The sequence below is a fragment of the Phyllobates terribilis genome, unplaced genomic scaffold, assembly GCF_046119375.1.
Source record: "Phyllobates terribilis strain yellow unplaced genomic scaffold, ASM4611937v1 Scaffold_12__6_contigs__length_324123572, whole genome shotgun sequence".
NCBI classification, from domain to species: domain Eukaryota; kingdom Metazoa; phylum Chordata; class Amphibia; order Anura; family Dendrobatidae; genus Phyllobates; species Phyllobates terribilis.
In genome coordinates this window covers 64,164,643-64,185,379 of record NW_027362772.1, presented here as the reverse complement: position 1 = coordinate 64,185,379, position 20,737 = coordinate 64,164,643, and the positions used below count along the sequence as shown (strand labels likewise).

The window sequence follows — 20,737 nt, the reverse complement described above, 5'->3', positions numbered from 1 at the left end:
AATTGGATCCACGACACAAATGAAAAACACAATTTTTTTTTCACATAGGAGTTAAAAAACAGACGTCTGAACGAGGCTTTAATGAGGGCGTAGAATTGACACCAAAAGCGAAATTTTGAGACTTTCAGATCTGGACGTACATTTCGGCTCTTGGGGACGGCGTTTTCGGTGGGTGTATATTAGTAAATGAGAGGACTCTGTTCTCTGCGCTTAATATCCCTCAGAACGGCATTACGGCTGATAAAGGAAGATTATTTCGCTGGATCTAAAGTAAATTGTTGCGATCATTTAAAATTGGTGGCGTCATCTGGAAATGTTTCACCCTAGAGCTTCATCTCCACGCCGCGTTCTGCAAAAACCTCCCTGATGTTTCGAGCCGATATTGATCGCATGGATTTCCTCTTCTTCTTCTATGTAATAAGGAGTTTTATTGATTTAACAAAACAACAAAAAAGTGGATGATGGGGAATAAAGATGAAAAAAAAAACTTAAAGAAATGAAGCTCCACAGTCACAGCATGTGGTGGCTCCGCATATTGTATTGTCGAGGGTCCAGTGCAGAACAGGGAGTAGAGCCACATAGGCAGATGGGGGGTTGCCCAAGCGTGCACAATGCCGCAGTCATTCATAACGTTCCAGGAGAACAGGTTGGAGATTTTTATGATGAAGAGACCCCTGCAGTCCAGAGTGTATAGGTACCGCTAAGTCTGATATCATGGCTCATTTCTAAATATTTGCCCAAAATTTCCTGTATATTTGCTCCTATATATATTTCGGTCATAGATATAACCATGCTGAACACTGCCTCATGGTAAACACCACGCAGAATAGCGTGCAGGTGTGTATTATATAATGCACCCTCCAGATCCATGGGAAGAAGTATCGGTGGCTCCCAGGGGGCTGGACTGGAACAGAGCAGCACCAATGCCCAAAGCCAGTGAGACCCCTTTCATCTTGGGCCGGCTGGAGACAAGAACAGACAAATACAGGTCAGAATCGGCAGCCATCGACAGTGTAACACTAGCGGGTGCAGGGGCTGCAGTCACTCCTGTGCCCTAGAATGAACCCATAGAACAGGAGTGGGGAACCTCAGGCCCATGGGCCATTTAAGACCTTCGACCTTTTTCAATCCACGGAACCAGGACATTTCCACCACCATGCTTTACAGCGAAGGAATTACATTTTTCTAGTGAATTTTTTTCCTTGGTTCTTACCAAAAAAAAAATAAAAAATGTAATTTCTATTTCAAGGGGCTTTCACTCTTATGTTCGCCTAGGCAGATCTAGTGATAGGTGTCTATGTACGATCCATTAGGTCATTGAAGCTTCCCAGGGAGGAGATATTAAGTCTCGGTGAAGAACCGGCAGACGTGGGCATGTGCCATACTGGTTTAGGTGGGCAGCGGAGGTGTGCGTATATGGTTGGGTACATTGGCCATATACGTCAGGAATGCTCCCAATCAGAGGCCTCACAGTAAACCTCCGACATGGTAAAAAATGTCACATCTACAGAGCCTTATGCAGTGCCGATGTCACTGTAAGGGGGAAGACCGGGGTGTAAGTACTTTCAGAGCAAGGGATCCGGAACTGCCGGGGCCGTGCCTCTGGTTGCAGGGGGAAAACAGACTGGGAGCACAGGAGTCCGGTGACTGGGAAGCTGGGGGCATGTCCAGAATGAGAGCTGGGAGGTCAGGTGACCGAGAGACTGGTGACGTGGGTAGAGAGAGGAAGAGACGAGGACGTTTGCGCGGGAAAGCGGAGCTGGGTCCTGCTCAGCAGAGCAGTGTGAGAGGGTCCAGGCTCCTGGCTCCAGTACTCTGAGCAAGAGCCGAGTGCAGTGGACCGGAGGAGTCAAGCCGACTAGAGAAGAGACGCAGGGTTGGTGGAGCTGAGCACGTGAGGTGCCGTGTTATGGACTAGGGGCTCAGCGGGTAAAACCGGAGACCGCCCGCTGCCGCCAGAAGACATAGCATTGTTTGGGTGGGGAAGTCTGAAGAAATCAACACCGGCATCATCTGGCAACTGCCTTGTGGAGGAAAATAGTCAGCTAAGTGTAAAAACTGTCGTTTACAACCGGTTCGACTCTGCTATATCTAATTAAACTGTGAACTGTCAGTTAAAGACTTTTACCTGCTACTTTCCTTGTTTTCCCCCATATTTTCCCGTTACTCCCTGGGTGGAGATTTACCCTATTATAAACTTCCCCTGTTTATTAACCCTGTAATGGCTGCTCTGTGTTTCTGTGTCGCTGCATCTAAAGTACCCGTGTTCCATCACCATGCACTGCAAAAATACAGTACATACCGCCATAGAGTGCTCAATTAATAAGGCCACATTGCAACAATAACAACGCCACGTGTAAAGTAACTAATGATGATACTATACAATGTCGAAGTGATATCAATTTTCATGGTGGTCTTCTGGCACAGGTGGCATCTCAGCTGCTCAGACCTCCAGGAATCTGATTGCTTATTACCGGGTTATTAATCTGACTGCTCCTTCCATTGAAATAAGACTGAAAATGAGGAGTTTGCATTCCTAGGTCTCTTGGTGGGCTGCAATGTGGTTGTTGTTCTCCTTTGTGTATATAGGTTATGAGGTTGGGATATTTGTGAAGGGGGCTGGCTGACTGGTCAGCTTCAATAGCTAAGCCAGCCCCCTCCGTACACGGCTCTGGCTGCATTCCAGTGCAAAACGCTCTCCTGTGCTTAACCCATCATGGAAGTGGAGTTCCTGGGACGATGAGGGGTGTTGAAACTGAGACATTGGTGGCTCATTTGAAATATATAATGTCACAGGTTTCGCCGCTGTGATGTGTAAATATATTAAAAATAATGCAGTGGAATAAATGGGAATATTAGGAAATGACAAATACAGCCGCAGCCAGAACTAGTATAAGGCCAGAAGAAGGAGCCATAATTAGCTCACATACTCCCCCATGTGTCCACACAGAGGTATTGCATGCTTGCTCTAATTTCTGCGCTCTCATTCCCTTCATGTATCATAGAATGAAAAAGTAAGAACACCCCACTTGTCTTTGTCAAATACAGGGCCATTGAACCTAGATTTCTACTAGCAACATCTTACATTGAAAGAGACTGAGCGTCCATACAATATAATATAATGCAGCCAGCACCCAAGGGTAATTGGAGCTAGTTGGGTGCTGATGGCATGGGCACTGAAACCAGGGTCCAACAGAAGTCCACCCCCCCCCTCATATCCATTTTGGTACACATAGCTGGGCTTCTTAGAGCGGTAGTTTTACAATAGACTGCAATATTATAGTATTATTGTACAAGTTATCACAGGTTCAAGTCCCCTATGGGGACAAATAAAAGAAAAGTGTTAATAAAAACATAAATTTTTCATTTCTTTTTAACAGTTCACATCACTCAAGAAAAAAATCAGAATACTGCTAGCGTTACTGTCTGAACCAATAAAATATATTTATCCAATATGTTGAACGGAACAGAAAGAATTGAAATGGCAGAATCTCTCAATTTTGTTCAACTGCCCTCTCCAAAAAATGGAATAGAAAATAAGAAAAGACGATAGAAGATAAGAAAAGTCACATAAAGCTAAAAATTACATCTCCCCCTGTCAAAATACAAGCCCTATCAGCCGAAAATTCAAAACAGTTATGGTTCCTAGAAGGATTAATGAAAGTGACCCACTGGAACTCTCACCCAAGGGTTTATAAAGCAAATGTTACTTATTGGAAGTTAAGTATTACATCTCCACTCTGGCAATGCTCTAAGATTAATTTCCTCCATAAACCAAACTTCCTACTCCCAAGACTTTTCTTGTGCTGCACCAGTTCTCTGGAATGCGCTACCGTAATCACATTAATATCCAGTGTCCACAGTTTTAGTGCTATGGAATATGTTGGTGCTATACACCTAATACTTATTATTCCACGTCTGTTTGCTTTGTATATAGGAGTGCGTATTTGGCAGAGGCAGACATGTAAGTAATAGAAGAGTCAGAGTGAAGACTCAGACAACAACTATAGTTGACTTTACATAGCAAATTGCATTTAAAAGTAGCAGAATGTGTCTGGTTGCTATTGATTTCTACATAACTATTGACCAAACACTAATGCAAGGTAGCGGCACAGCAATGTTCAGTCATACACTCCATAGACCTTCAAGGGATTAGAAAAATTTTTTGTTTTTTTTTTCCCAGAAACGATGCCACACCCATCCCTGACCTACCCCAACAATGCACATGAACCCCATTGAAATAAATCATGGCAGCCTATATATTTACTGCCTCTACAGTCTGGTATTAAGCAACTTCTATGTTATTGTACAGGGGTTTGTCTGGCCAATCGCTACGTAATGTTGTGAGCTCTTCATTAAAAAAAAAAAAAGTCATTTCTAGGGTCTCGCTAACAGAAGAGCTCATTTGAAGAGGTTATAGAACAAGGTATCTACTTGCTTTGAAGGCCTAACAAAATAACAGGATATGTGCTCTTTTTTACAACTTTCTCTGCTTGTGGAGCTGCAGGATAGAGCTCAGTGGGCGTTCCCTCTGAACCTGTTTTTTCCCTGTTCCTGTCTGATGCAGGATAGAGCTCAGTGTGCATTCCCTGCAAAGCTGCTTCTTCGCTGTTCCTGTGTGATGCAGGATGGAGCTCAGTGGGCATTTCCTGTGAAGCTGCTTCTTCTCTGTACCTGTCTGCTCTAGGATCAGAGCTCAGTGGGGGGTTCCTTGTGAAGCTGTTCCTCCTCTCCTGCAGGTTCAGAGCTCAGTGAGAGCTCCAAGTGAAGCTGCTCATCATCTCCCCCTCAGGTTCAGAGCGCAATAGGAATTCCCTGTGAAGTTGCTCCTAGTATCTGCCTCAAGTTCATAGCTTAGTGGACATTCCCTGTGAAACTACTCCTCTCTTCCTCAGGTTCAGAGCTCAGTGGACATTCCCTATGAAACTGTTACTCCTCTCCTCCAGGTTCAGAGCTCAAGGAGCGTTCCATGTAAAGCTGCTCATCCGCTCCTGCAGGTTCAGACCTAAATGAGCATTGCTTGTGAAGCATACTTCTCTGTCCCTCAGGGTCAGAGCTCAGTGGGTATTCCCTGTGAAGCTGCTCCTCCCCTCTATTGTCCTTCGGCAGGTTCAGAGCTCAGTGGGCGTTCCCTGTAAAACTACTCCTCCTTTCTCCTTCACTTCAGCAGGTTCAGAGGTCAGTGGGCATTCCCTATCAAACTGCTACACTCCTGCAGGTTCAGAGCTCAGTGGGTGTTCCATGTGAAGTGGCTCCTTCTCTCCTACAGTTTAAAAGCTTACAGGGGTATTCCATATGAAGCTGATCATTCCCTCTTCTTCACATTTCAGAGCTCATTGGGCATTCCCTGTGATGCTGCTCTTCGGCTCCCCCTTTCTTCTGCAGGTTCAGTGCTCAGTTGGCATTCACTGCAAATCTGCTCCTTTTCTCTCCCTTCTTTCAGTACTAAAGCCCAAGACTCTTTCCTGCAGACTCTCTCACACCGACATGGCTACACAAACTTTTTTTTGTCATTTCCTCAGACTACACACAGGGTTTGTAATTTGTATCTATTAAGACACATAGCTCTGTCAAGAAGCTATATACATGGTTTTCTTAGGGGTTTTTTCAGCCATAAACAGGACTTGGAGTCTGCCAGATGGAAGACTTTGAGAAAGTCTTCTACTATATTCCTGTTTTTCTCCACACGCATTGTATATATCAAAATTAGTCATGGGGTAAGGACACAGAATGGATGCTTTTCTATCTCCCAATTAAACTCCTAGAATATGATTGGTCAAATGGGCAATAATATGAAGGACGTCCTAGAAAACAGCATGGGAACTAGTGGGGGAGATCCATATTAAGGAGGTTCTAAGAGCCGTCACTCTGCAGACTGAAGTGGATGTCGATCTCCTAACGAGCAGACAGCAGCAGGACGCTGCAGGCCCCTGGCATTAAGCAGGTAATGCACTTGATTGCTTTCTAATTGTTGCAAGATCTAATGGGTTATAAATTAAGCGATTCGCAGTGGTCAGGGGGCCACCATGTGAACTCTCCTATTGACTGAGACCGAGGCGTTTAAGTGCTTTTGAGCTAAAAAGGCCAGATCATGGTTGGAGCGCATCCAGAACTAACGACAAGAAGCGCGTGGCTGCAGTGAAGAAACTTGGGCTGAATCAGGAGGGTAAAATATTCAGTTCCACGATTGTAGAAATTTGCCAGAAACATGTCCCGTGATGCTTTGCCCAAGAACCACTGCTAGAAAGGCATTAACCAGTATCTGCAGTTTTATGACTCTTTCCAAATTGTGTGCGCTATGATATAATGCACAGGAGAGGCGACATACCATGCCCATGCAGCAGCATGCACGTCACAGGCATTAGGCAAACTTCAGCCCACTGCAGGGACCGTGAGATTATTGGTTGGGAACAATCTTAAACCATCAACATGGAGCATGCTGGAGACGGAAAACAGAATATTGTGAAAATTTGTGACGCAAGCTTGCGAACATTGTGCGGTCACTTCCTTACAGACGCCTAGATTTCAGGGAAATGCGCGTAAATTGATTTCCTTTGTAATTGTGCAAAACCGCACAGCCATTAAGAACATTTCCCTATAATTTGACATGAGCAACTCCGACCGCTTTGTCCAGCCCTTCCCTAACAAGTCAAACAGCTCTTGCTGACTAAGCAAATTTATGGGTCTCCATAGTACATAACATACCCTCTATGTGTGACGTTGTTCTGCAGCTGCCAGAGATTAACAGCAGCAGCTAAGTGGTTAACAGCAACAATAGGGCTTAGTAATACAGTTCGGCGGCACAATTCCAAAAATTGGGAAACCATCGTTCCTACGAGCATTTGCTCAACCAATTATCGGCCTATAGATTTTCCCAATTACATAATAAGTAGATTCTCAGCTCAAGATATATATCCCCATCAACAAAGATGCAGGGGCAGATTTAAACAATCTGTGCTGCCCATAAGTACCAATCACAGTGAAGCTTTTATTTAACAAAGCTATGGGCGATATAGACGGTTTCGATAAGGGCCAATATTAAATTCAGCCTCTCCGCAAGCAGCCGTGTACTTAATGCACATGTAATTATCTAACTAGGCCTCAGTGAAATCGCTTTATCCAACCAGTCACTTGTAATATAGTTAAATATCCCGGTTTATTGGGCGATCGTTAATAACCCGGCCCCTATCTAATATCATTGCAACCAGATTTATTTTCTCATAAAATTATTTATTTATATATATTCCAAAAGAGATTTTTTTTCTCTTTTGAAATATATATATATTTTAAGAATTGCAGCAGGCCATTCAGGGTATATTTTTGGACTGGTGCCCCCCTCATTCACAGTGCTGCAGTTTCGGCATAGTGGCTGGTTAGCAGCGGTGCATCGTATGGGTGGCTCCATAACAGTCCCATAATTAACCATTGGTATTAACCCCCTAGTAGTTTTTTTTCCTTTAGGGCTTATTTATTGTGTGGCCATCTGATCTTTTCATATACAACACTGACCGCTTGTAATGATTTTTTTTTTTTTTTTTTTTTTTTTTAGGGATGTGACCCAGAAGAAAAAAAAAAAAACCATGTTCGTGCCATTTACTGTATGGATTTATTCATTTTGCTAGATCTGTTTACTCTTCTTTGGGTTTTAATGGATGGGAAAAGGGGGTGTGATTTGAATTTTTTAATTTACTTTATTTTTTAGTCTCCTTAGGGGTTCTGCAATCCTTTGTTTCCTCGTTCGATATGCTGCAATACCACGGTATTGTACCCTGTGGCGACGCCTTCAGCGAGCACTGGCAAGTGTGGCAATTAAATGCAGCTGCCAGAGATTGACAGCAGCATCTAAATGGTTAACAGCAGCAAATCAGGGCTTAGTAATACATTCAAGCAGCTACCGCTCCTAAACCCCCTCCACATTTGCGGACCCCAGCGCAGACGTCCTGGTCGGAGTGCCCCTTTATCAGTACGAGTCGGGCCTGCCTACAGCTGCAATATTCCGTGCCTGTGCTCAGACTATTGATGAACATTCCATTTCTTCGCCGGGTTCTGTTTCTATGGCGATGGATGTGCACAACATAGGGGGGGGTGGGATGGAGCAAAGACGAGCTGTCTGGACAGCAGAAACAATCTTTGCTCGCGCAGGCTGTACGTGTATCGGAGGCACGCAGACAGATGTACACAGCGAGGCTCCTGCCACCGCGCTGTAAAAGATGCCTGGAAACAAGGCTTTATTGAGCAGCATACACCTGCCTGCAGCATCAACAACAACTGCACAATCGCCGAGGGCGGAGGAGACAATGCACGTGGGCGACGTGAGAGAGACGACATCAATCTGCAATGCTGACAGCATCATGACTCATCCAGCCACACAGGCATTAAAAGCGACGTCTGTACAGCACCCAAAAAATGGTTTCCGGGTGGGGAGCATCATGTGCATAGCTAAAAAATAAATAAATCTGTACAGTATTAGTCCGAACCATGTGTCGTACGCAATGGATTCAAGTTATATGACAAAAAGCCCCTGTACCTTGTGACTAATTGATGAGGGGGTGTGAAAATGGCTCCATCAATGAGCCCCCAGATACCGCGTACAGTACGACTGAACCGATGTGGTCTAGCAAATGCACCGCTGCTGTATTCACCAACGTCCCCCTCTGACATCTGCCAGTGCAGAAGCGTACACCGGCCATCGACACCCAACCAAAAAAATACATGCATGGTCCTTCTAGATTCCCACAGAGAACAAGGATGGTGATAAAAAGGAGACCAGCACAAGCCAAAACGACCCTCTTTGCACCCACTGGGTGCATTGTGATGTAGATATATTTGCTTCCCTGATGGCAGTCACATGCTTAGTGCACCTTTAAAGGGCATCCAAGATTATACAGTGCAGATATTTGGGAAAAATCAAGGACTTTATTTTTTTAAACACCTTCAGGGGCAGTGTTTTTCTTTTCCTTTGTTTTACATGCATTTATTTTGGGCCAAGTATCATTTTTGCAATTGGGTTACATTAAAAATGTTGCACCGTTTGTCTTCTACAGGCTCAGGAGTGTTGCACAGCCTATTGCTGGCTGCAGAATGAGTTAACTGAGAATGTGTCAGTGACAAAGTTTGCAAACTCTGAAGCCTCATTCAGATGTCCATGTGTTACAGTCAGAGTACAGATGGGCTGTGGGTCTATTATAAGAGTAGCCATCTCCATATATAACCAACAAATAAAGTATCACTCTGCAAAGCGTGTTAGTTATATATGGAGATGGCTACTCTTAGTAAGCACCTATACACACCAGTTTTTTTGTTTTGGAAGTGACGATCAGTCTTTTGATATTTGTATACATAGGCTCTCTGACTGTGCACTCCACCCCTAAGCCTCAGACGGTTTTAATTATAGCAGGATCCTTCCTTCCCATATACAACCCCTGGCAAAAATTATGGAATCACTGGGCTCGGAGGATGTTCATTCAGTTGTTTAATGTAGTTGAGAAAAAGCAGATCACAGACATGACACAAAACTAAAGTCATTTCAAATGGCAACTTTATGGCTTTAAGAAACACTAAAAGAAATCAAGCAAAAAAAAAATGTGGTACTCAGGAAGGGTATTTTTTTTTTCAGACCAAGCAGAGGGAAAAAATTATGGAATCATGAAAAACAAACACACAAAAGAACACTCCAATACATCACTAGTATTGTGATGCACCACCTCTGGCTTTAATAACAGCTTGCAGTCTCAGAGGCATGGACTTAATGAGTGACAAACAGTACTCTTCATTAATCTGGCTCCAACTTTCTCTGATTGCTGTTACCAGATCAGCTTTGCAGGTTGGAGCCTTGTCATGGACCATTTTCTTCAACTTCCACCAAAGATTTTCAATTGGATTGAGATCCGGACTATTTGCAGGCCATGACATTGACCTTATGTGTCTTCTTTCAAGGAATGTTTTCACAGTTTTTGCTCTATGGCAGGATGCATTATCATCTTGAAAAATGATGTCATCATCCCCAAACATCCTTACAATTGATGGGATAAGAAAACTGTCCAAAATATCAATGTAAACTTGGGCATTTATTGAAGATGTAATGACAGCCATCTCCCCAGTGTTTTTACCTGACATGCAGCCATTTGAAATGACTTTAGTTTTGTGCCATGTCTGTGATCTGTTTTTTTTCAACAACTGAATGAACATCCTCTGAGCCCGGTGATTCCATAATTTTTGCCAGGGTTTGTACATGTAGACTTTAGTCTAAGAGGGGATTCACACTAGGCAGGTTCAAAGCAACGAGTTGCATTATGGCTGCCAGGTACACATGAATTGGCTAATTTATGCACTAAGTATTCTCAAATTATTCTTATTTTCTAGAGCAGTAATGCTATTCAAATGTGATACATTTCATGTTTGCACACTATAGCACTACAGAGTTATTTGTTGGTTCGATTCTCAGTTAACTCATTCAGCAATAAAGTCTGTAATAACTAAAACGTGCAAATTTTTTAATGAAATCCAATTACAGAAGGTCATGTAAGTAGAACATGCAAAATCGCTGCAAAAAAAAATCCAAAACAGAAAAATGTGGAGGGAACGCCACAATTCACCAGTAAAGATTAATAAGTAGACGGTTTAATTAAAATAGGAATTTCGGCAGCGTTTCATACAGAAAGGACATAACGAATGCAAACTTCTGACAGCAACCACCTGTGGATTCACCGCATTATAAACTGCAGACCCCCGATCACGCAGACCGGAAACGCGCTACCCTTTACTTCACTGTCTCATAAGGTTCCAATCTGAATGTTCCCCAAATGAATATTCTCCACCTGCAGAGTCTCAAACTGAATGTCTTGCACACTTATGGTGCTGCCCTCGGGGAAGATTTCCACCGTCTCGATGATGGGAATGGTTTCTACAGTCTCTAGTATGGCAACCGTGCTGGAGAGGTCGTTAGCTTGGGACTCGTGGGCCGTCGTTTGGAACGCTTGCTCCCGATGGAGCTTTCGATGTTTCCATAAGTTTGAGAAGGAGCGGTAAGCCCGGCCGCAGTCGGGGCACGTGTGAGGCCGCTCGCCGGTGTGGATGCGTTTGTGCTCAGAGAGGCGGACCGCGATGGTGAAGGCTTTGCCACACACATCGCACTTAAAGGGCTTCTCCCCGGTGTGTAGACGCATGTGGTCTTTCAGGTGCGTGGACTGTCGGAAGGCTTTGCTGCAGACCGGGCAGGGGTACGGCCGCTCACCAGTATGGATCCTGCGGTGAACTTGTAAGGATGTTTCAGTGCTGAAGGTTTTGTGGCAGTCGGGACACTCCAATTTTTTGGTGCCTGCTTTTTGTCTGCTTTGCGGAGACGCTGGTTGTTTACCTTTCCCTGGACATCCCTGGCTGGGTTTAGTGCCCGCATGCTGAGATGCAACATGGGCATTCAATCGGGCATCAGAATTGACCTTCTTGCCGCATACAGGGCACTCCAGCTTCTCTCCGGCTCCACCACCGGCTCGATTGCAGCGATGATTTTTTAACCTCTGTGCACTAGGATAGTTGGTGCCGCAGTCGGCACACCGAGACGGCGTATCGCCTTTATGTCCGAGCTGGTGCACCTCAAGCAGCCTCTTGAGCAAGAAAGAAAGGCCACATTCTTGGCACTTATAAGGATACTCTCCGGTATGATGATACTGGTGCATGAGCAGACGGTACGGCCGGTGGAAGTTGACCCCGCACTCCGAGCACTTGTAAGGATATGCCTTACTGTGAACGAAGAGATGCGTCTGGAGCGTAGAGGACTGACTGAAGGCTTTACCGCACACCTGGCACTTGTGGGGTTTTTCCCCCGTGTGAGTAAGCTTGTGCCGTAGCAGGTTGGCTTGGGAGTTAAAGGACTTGCTGCACTCTGTGCAAGAATAGGGCCGCTCCCCGGTGTGCGTCAGCATGTGGTTTCGCAAGTGCGACCGCTTTTTGAAGGGCTTGCAACAAGTCGGGCACTTGTGTCTCCTTTCAAGCGAATGCACAAAATGCTGATGCCGTAAGAGCTGAGGAAGTGAAGGGAACTCTTTACCGCAATTGCAGATAAACCCTCCAGCAGGACTCGGGAAGGTGTAATTCTTTGTTTTCTTCTCCTCGGCCGCCGGCGGCGCAAGGTCCCGGGTTTTGTTGTTGTGCTGACGCCGGTGATACAGGAACTTTGTCATGTTAACAAACGTAAGCCCGCATTCGCAGGAGTACAGCGGGTCGGAGATGTGGGTTCTGCGATGATTTAAAAGGACAGTTTCGCTGGCGAAACCGAGGCCGCAATCCATACAAAGGTAATGGGACTCTCCTTGATGTGATCGAAGGTGTTCATCCAACTCTGGGGATGTAGGAAACACTTTGCTGCACAACGGACAATTAAAGGGACAATTCTGATGTAACAACTGATGAACTTCAAGTTCACCGACATTCGTAAAAGTCATTCCGCACGGAGAGCAATACCAAGTAGAGTTCTCTGTCGCCTTCTCTTCAGAGGGAAGCGGGACATCGCCTTTACTCTGTTCACCGTTCTCAGCACCGGGAGTCTCTTTCTGCACCTGGTCACCTGCAGGTTCGATCTCGGAGGGTAGTTGCGACTCCTCAAGCTGCTGACCGCCTTCCTGCCCTTGAAAATGCGTAGCTTGATGATCCAGGAACTCTTCAGGTGTTTGGAAGAGCTGAGTGCACTCGGAACACTTATAAAACAAGACTTCTACGGCGCAGTCCTCCCCGATTCCCTCGCTCTTCTTGTAAGAATGCTCCAGGTCCACCAGCACCTGCGCGGTAGAGGATGGGGTTGGTACATGGAAATGTTGCTGTCCTGCCACAAGATGGACCTCGCCAGGAACAGAGGGGTCACACATTAGCTGCAGCGTATCCTCCAGAACATGCTCTTCCGTCTGCAGCACAACCTTGGACTGTGCCGCCTCCTGGTTTTCCATGTGTGTGTATCTGTGGGCCATCCATATGTCCTGGCTGTTGAACAAAGCTTTACAATCTGGGCATTCGTAGTGAATCTCACTCCGGGAAGGTCGCTTGGTTTTAGGGCTCTCGGGCTTGGATGTATTGAGTAACCGGAGATGCAGCTCCTGGTGAGTGAGCAGGTCCCCGGGAGTCATTAGCAGCTGACCGCACTCCAGGCATTGATACTGGTTTTCCTGAGAGCTGACACCAACAACCTGGTACTGGGGCTCTGGCGCAGCGGCGGTGTGGCTTTGCTGGTGCAGGACAGCGTCCCCCAAGTTGGGAAATTCCTCTCCACATTCTGAGCACACGTAGCGGTGCTCTATGTACACGACTGTCTCTTCCGATTCTGTCATTTCAGCATTTCTGCTCGCCCAATCTTTTTAATGACCTGTCAAGAAAAACAGAAGAGAAGAGTAAGGGATCCGCCGCAGCAACTGAGCGGCCAAGAGCCATCGCTCAGAGAAGTGTTACTAAGCGAATCTGAAAGGAAGCAAAACACGTGACACGGAAATGTGCAAATGTATGGAAATCAGGCCAAACAAACTGTTCTGATCTCTGCAGCGCTGTGCCAAGCGGTGACATCAGGCGGGATTAAAACTAGCAAGTGGCAGAGGTCCATGAGCAGGCAGAGGAGAGGCGCTGCCGTGCAGCTCCTCAGCGTATACCGGGCAGAGGAGAGGCGCTGCCGTGCAGCTCCTCAGCGTATACCGGGCAGAGGAGAGGCGCTGCCGTGCAGCTCCTCAGCGTATACCGGGCAGAGGAGAGGCGCTGCCGTGCAGCTCCTCAGCGTATACCGGGCAGAGGAGAGGCGCTGCCGTGCAGATCCTAAACAAATACTGACTCTCTTAGCAGGATCCAGGGTGTGTGGGAACGGTCTCAGACTCCCTACTTCTCACTTACTAAGGAGTGCGGCCTCATTCACACAGAGCATTATAATGGCACGTTCTGCCCACCTTTATTAACAAGATCGGACGAGGCCAAAACTAAAATGAGATGCTCAAATGCACCAGTATTTTGGCTGTCTGAATGAGGCCCAAGGAGGATCAAATAGGAAACACACCGAGCCTCTCCAGGGGATAAGTGGCATCAGAGGCATCTGGTGAACTGTGGTATCACCTACTGTTAATGGTGGATCATGTGTTATCTACTGTATATAGAGGTGTTATCAGTCATTGCACAGGAGGAGGAGATGAGCTGTGACATCACCTATTGTGAATGGTGGATCCTGTGTTATCTACTGTATATAGAGGTGTTAGCAGTCATTGTACAGGAGGAGGAGGTGAGCTGTGATATCACCTATTGTGAATGGTGGATCCTGTGTTATCTACTGTATATAGAGGTGTTAGCAGTCATTGTACAGGAGGAGGTGAGCTGTGATATCACCTATTGTGAATGGTGGATCCTGTGTTATCTACTGTATATAGAGGTGTTATCAGTCATTGTACAGGAGGAGGAGGTGAGCTGTGACATCACCTACTGTGGATGGTGGATCCTGTGTTATCTACTGTATATAGAGGTGTTATCAGTCATTGTACAGGAGGAGGTGAGGAGGGATTAAAAAAAATTGTGGCACAACATCCAGCTCTGGACCCACTATCCCACATCCAGAACCATCACTGAGGAAGCAGCTGTGTGTCATGTACTCCTATGTCTCCCTTTACTGACACTAACTCCTAGCTTGTACTATCAGTACTGGATGTGCCGTATTACAGATCTGGAAGTGAGCTGCTGCCATAAGGACCCATGTAGCTGCATCTGCAGAACTCAGACCTGTAGCTTTGGTTGACATTAGAGTTGAGGCAAATGGATTAGCAGAACCTGATCAATCGTCAGGAATCCACATGACAGGATCCCTGAAAATCGCCTTTGGTCTGACAGCATCCACGGCTCTTCTTCTGATTAGCCAACCTGGTGCGTCATCACATGTCATGATGCCAAAAGAAGAGCCACGGATGCCGGGAGGTAGGAGCCACTTCCCAGGGCTCACAGATTACAGAAGTGGCCAATGGACGGGTCCTACTAATCGATTCGCACCAACTCTAGTCTATGTACAGCACGTCCTGTGGGAGCTAATGAAATTATAGGGGCCCGGGACTGCTCAATTCCCCTTAGGACACGTGGATGATCCCTGCTGAAAGAAAAGCTTAGATGTGACATCACCGCTATAATTCACCTCCCAATGCGGAAGTGATCAACAGCTAGAGCAGAGACTACAAGGAGCGCCCTCTGGTGGACAGCTATGGTGAATGCATTGCACGAAGGCTCCACTTGCAAAAACAAAGTGGAAAGAGCAAAAAACAACACAGGGGGTCTGCAGCAAGTCCAGCTTTTGGAAAAAAAAAATAATAGCATTTGCCCCAATGCAAAGATATAAAATGCCTGTGATCTGTCTGTATCTTACCTGGTAGAATAGTGTACAAATTCCAGGAGCTCCGCTTCAGATGTACTCATAGGAGACCCTGCAAAATGTCAGACACGTACTGTATCAGTGACGGACATATGGTGCACAAGGGATTGCCATGAGCGGAGGTGGCCGGACCCCCAAGACCCTACTCACCCAAAATAGAAAAGCAAAAGCATTGGAACAGCGGATGCGGAGAGGCAGCAGCAGTTGCAATTGCTGGGATCCAACTGTTTAACTCCCTTCATGCCGCAGTCAATAGCAGCCACAGCATCTAGAGGATAAGGCTGTGTTCACGCAATGCTTTTTTTTCTACAGCCAAAACCTGATCTCTTGGCAGTAAAAGAGCTGCAGACAAAAAGGAGGTTTTTCTGCACTTGCTCATTGCTTTCTATGGGTGACCAAACGCTGAAAGAATGGAAATGCTGCAGTTTTCCAATTCAGTCAGGAAAAAAAAAAACAAGTGTGTGATTTCTGAAATCTCAGAGCTTTTGCTGTAAAAAGCAGCAGCAAAAAAAAAAAAAAAAAGACGCAACGTTTGAACATAGCCTTAGACAGACTGATGGGGGAGGGCGTTTCGCCGCTCACCCCATGATACAATCTGAGGCGGACGATTTTTTTTTCCTGTACATTATGAAATGTGTCAATCAAAACTACAACTATATATATATATATATATATATATATATATATATATATATATATATATATATATATATATATAAATCACAACAAAAATATATACATTATAAAAATCTATAAATAAAAAAAATAATAAAAATATATAAATATTTATATATATTTTTTATTTATAGATTTATAATGTATATATTTTATTATGATTTAAATGTATGTATATTTTAATTTTATATATATTTATTAATAAAAATATACATAAATAATAAAAATATATAAATCATAAAAATAAAATAAAAAATATATAAATAATTGTTTATATTTTTCTATTATTTATATAAAATTATTTATATATTTTATTATTATTATTATTATTATTAATAAAAAAAAAATAGTATAATAAAAATAAAGGTTAAAAAAAGGAAAGAAAAAAATAAATAAAATAGTAGTTAATTATGTACATTAAAAATCGTCCCAAAAACTTGTGGCAAAACACCGGCCTCCGTACAGATACGAGGTAGGAAGAAAAATAAAACGTTTTTGTAACGACGCCCATAAAAAATTATATATATATATATATATATATATATATATATATATATATATATATATATATATATATATATATATTATTATTATTATTATTATTATATAAAAAGTCAAATGTCCTGCCACCCCGTAGAGGCCACAACAGGCGCGGTCATGAAGGAGTTAATAAAATTCATAACTACGCATGGCATGCTGGGACTTGTAGTCCAGCCCAAATTTTGAACCTATAGAACGTCACGTGGCTGGCAAGGCATGCTGGGACATGTAGTTCAATCACAGTAGCAGTAACCCTTATCTGCTGACACAAGAACGTTTCCCCTCTTCCCACTAGTTACCTGCTCATTCCACATGCAGCTTATTACCGGTACTGTACCTTTAAATAATCAGCACCGCCTGTCCCGCCGTACAACAACCGCAGACACCCCGGCAGGTCACAGCCCGGTTGTCAGACACCACTTCCTGCCCTGACCGCCCGGCCTCAGCCCCGCACAAATCTCACCTACGGCCGTCACCGCGCCGTTCTCAACACCTGCGAGCAACGGCACAGCTCATTGGCTACTGGGATTATACAACTGACCAATCAGAACGCAGATTGTTACACAGCGGTATGAAGAGGCGAATAACGGATGTGACGTTGACGTGACGTGGTTAGCCGCTGCCATTTTGGTTATGGGCAAAATACAGCTCCTCAAAAAACGAAACTTCCTGATTAATTTTCCAAAAAATTCCAAGTGCACCGTCATGGAGAAGAATAAAAAACGCAATTCTGACATTATTATTTAGTTTCTGTTTTCATGCCATTGTGTTATAAAAATGACCTGGAAATGTGATTTTTTTTTCCTCTCCGTCCAGTTACGGTGACACCAAACTTGCAGTTTTTTTTAGTTTAAAATCAAATTGTGTGGCCATTTTCTGCGACTAGTAACGTCTGTGTCCTCCTTGTTGGGCGGCGAGCTGCTGTTTCTTCTAGTACCATTATGGGATGTGTTGGAGGAGCGTCGGGGATTTGGGAGGCGTTTTACCCCGTATAGTAGTCTAAGCAGCGTTTTACAGATTAAGGTCATGTTCACACGTAGCATAAATGCTGCCGTTTCTTTTTTATGCTGTTTTTTTTTGTGCAGAAAACTGTTCAAGGATATGATTTCAAGCAAACTATGGGTTTTTTTGCGCTTTTTTCCCCTATGAACTTGATAAAATGCATGTAAAAAAACACAATTTTACATTCAGAAGGAAAAACATTTTTGTAATAAAAAAAAAGCATCAAAATTGCATAAAAAATGCGTCAAATAAGGGAAAAAAAGCATTAAAAAAAAAACAGAAAAGACTTATTATTGCATCAGCAGAAGCAAAACTGCCCGTACGTTGGGTGTGAACACGGCCCTAGGTGTCTGGACAACTCCTTCAATTTAGTGTAAAAAATGTTTGCAATTTTGAAATGTATGAAATATTTGCGTGAAAACACAGGACTGTAAAAACATGGCTGCTACCTTCCTAAAACAGCACCCAAAGACTTGTGAACTTTTCCAGAACTGTTTTATCTCCTGGGCATTGCTGAGATCTCTCAGGAAGCTTTGTCATAGGACACCGCCACCGCGTACACATGGAGGCCTGGAGGGGTCATTTACCCCGACATATACTAATTGGACCTTGTGTTCATTGTCCTACAGGGGCTTCCATCTCTCTTCCATCTCCAAATATCTACCGTTTTGTGTCTACAGCTCCTATACTGACCTATATGTTCCCATGGTTACAGAATGCAAACAAACCCTGCACAGTCTGTTCCATACTTGCCAGCAGTCCTAATTTTTCTGGGACAATTTTACAATCCAAGCCCAAAAAAGGGTCAGGTCTTGCATGTCCAAAGACTGGCAATATTACCGGGCTGTCCCATGGCTAGGCTTAAAGAGGACTTGTCTTCAGATCAAAAGTGTCCCATTTTTGCTCTTACTTTATTCCCTCTGCTCCCCTATGTATTCTGCTTTTTATTATTTTTAAATCCGCCATACGGTTCCAGAGATATGGGCCTTTTTATTTGGTGCTTATTTCTATTGTCTTTATAAGGAGGCGTGGCTAACAGGGTAATTATGCAGAACAAGCTAAAGACACACCCCCAAGGATCATGTGATTACCGCCCTCTTTCTAAAAAGGCCCATATCTCTGGAACCGTATGGCGTATTTTAAACATATTAAAAGTGTGATAATCAGGGGAGCGGTGGGAATAAAGTATGAGCAAAAACTGAACCCTTCTGGCCTGGAGACAGGTCCTTTTTAAGTGTCCTGATTTTTAGTAATACAATATTGGTTAGTATATTAATCCTGTAGTCATTTGTAACGTCCTTCCTACTACCTCACTCCAGCGTCAGGACACACAGCGCTTGCTTGCATTCTGTGCCTTTGGAGACACATAAGTCTGCAAGAGAGCTGTATACAAATGTGTCACCCTAGGCCTGGATGCCACAAACTTGTAAGGCTGTGTCTGAGAGCAGGAGGGAGGTTCTCTGGTCATGGACCATTTGCATGCAGCACTTACTGTCCCAGGCCAGTAGGGGGAGCAGGCTGCCCCTATAAAAACTGGTACTGAGGGCAGGGTTAGAGAGACCAGAACCCACTTCTGAAGCATCCAGAAGGGTTCCCAGAGGAGAGGGACAGGTCAGCCGCAGCTGAGGAGTCCAGGAGGCAAAGGAGGAACAGAAAGCCAGGGACAGAGGCGACGAGAGCCGGTCCTGGCAGAGAGAGACTACACAACCGGACACTGGGGTCCGAGGCTGTCAGGGTTGCAAGCCCTGCAGCAGATAACCAACCCGCGAGGGATTTCAGGTCCCTTGGCCTAAGAAGCCTGGAGGCTCCGCCACACAGAGGGACCGGTAGAGCACGGAGAAGCTACAGGTACCTAAGGCCCGAGTCGCAAGCCATACAGGCGTAGTACACGGCAAGCTCAGGGACGTGGGCTATCATCCCACTAAAGGGGGAGATAGTCAGCAAGGGCAGAGAGAGAACGGTAGGCCTACCCACTCACCCTGGCCAGTGGGGCTCGCCCGAATGCCCTCAGACACCCAGGTCCATTCCTACCCTGTACTCCTGGTGGGTCTGTGATAAGTTCTGCAGTAAAAGACCATGGACTGCATTATTGGACTCTGTGTGATTACTGCGGCGCCTGCACCATCACCTCCAACATCCTATTACCCTGCCCTGAGGCTACACTCCTCCCGTGGGGAGTTGTACTATTCCCTGCTGCATCCCCAACACCAGCCTCAGCGGTCTGCCTTGCAGCAGCGGTCCTCCCTGACTGCAATCCACGGGTGGCGTAGTCGGACATTACCTAAAACATATAAAAGGCTGCCACTGGTCTGACCACCCTGAGCCACGGGACCGGGTCGCCACTACTACTCCCAGCATTGCCCTGAAGCCCGGTCCCAATTGCCCCACGGCCCAGGGGGCGAGTCACAGACATCAGAGGGATATTTTTAACAAGAGCTACTTGCATAATTTATGTTTTATTTAAAGGGGTTGGTCACTAATTTAAAAAACGTTCTAAATGAGAAAAAAAAATCTGTACTCCCTTACCGGACGGGTACTGGCTTCTATTTACTGCAGGGGATGTTCCGTGACCCCTGCAGCCAATCAGAAGCCCTGAATGGCTAAAGCCTTCATATTCAGTCCTAGAATAAACATGTCTCCTCCTCTTTGGATGGAATGTGAAGGATGCAGCCAATCAGCCGATTATATGTGATGACACCTGCAGTAAAAATTCAGCATGGAAACAGTAGAAATGGAAACGGTCTAGTACATACATGTCAAACTCGGCCCGTGGGTTAAACGTGGCCTGCAGAGTGGTTTTATTTGACCCGTGACACCATAACCACCACCCATATGTGGGGCCATTATTCTGTACGGAGGACTATGTGGGGCCATTATACTGTATGAAGAACTATGTGGGGCCCATTATACTGTATGGAGGACTATGTGAGGCCATTATACTGTATGAAGAACTATGTGGGGCCATTATACTGTATGAAGAACTATGTGGGGCCCATTATACTGTATGGAAGACTATGTGGGGCCCATTATACTGCATGGAGGACTATGTGGGGCCATTATACTGTATGGAGCACTATGTGGGGCCATTATACTGTATGGAGGACTATGTGGAGCCATTATACTGTAAGAAGAACTATGTGGGGCCATTAT

At 44.9% G+C, this 20,737-nt stretch overlaps 1 protein-coding gene across 3 annotated transcripts; it reads right to left on the bottom strand.

Moving 5' to 3' along the window:
- Positions 1 to 10,598: 10,598 nt before the first annotated feature.
- LOC141172067 (zinc finger protein 574-like) lies at positions 10,599 to 17,127 on the bottom strand. 3 transcript variants are annotated; one of them, XM_073655887.1, is made up of 3 exons: positions 17,049 to 17,127; positions 15,365 to 15,422; positions 10,599 to 13,351 (listed from the first exon to the last, which is right to left on the bottom strand). In XM_073655887.1, the coding sequence occupies exon 3, from the start codon at positions 13,314 to 13,316 to the stop codon at positions 10,773 to 10,775; it is 2,544 nt and encodes an 847-aa protein (XP_073511988.1). In that variant the 5' UTR covers positions 13,317 to 13,351; positions 15,365 to 15,422; positions 17,049 to 17,127; the 3' UTR covers positions 10,599 to 10,772. The 3 variants fall into 3 exon arrangements, with proteins under 3 accessions (XP_073511988.1, XP_073511987.1, XP_073511989.1); XM_073655886.1 differs by having other exon boundaries at positions 16,923 to 17,121; XM_073655888.1 differs by lacking the exon at positions 17,049 to 17,127 and adding an exon at positions 15,521 to 15,943.
- Positions 17,128 to 20,737: the final 3,610 nt, after the last annotated feature.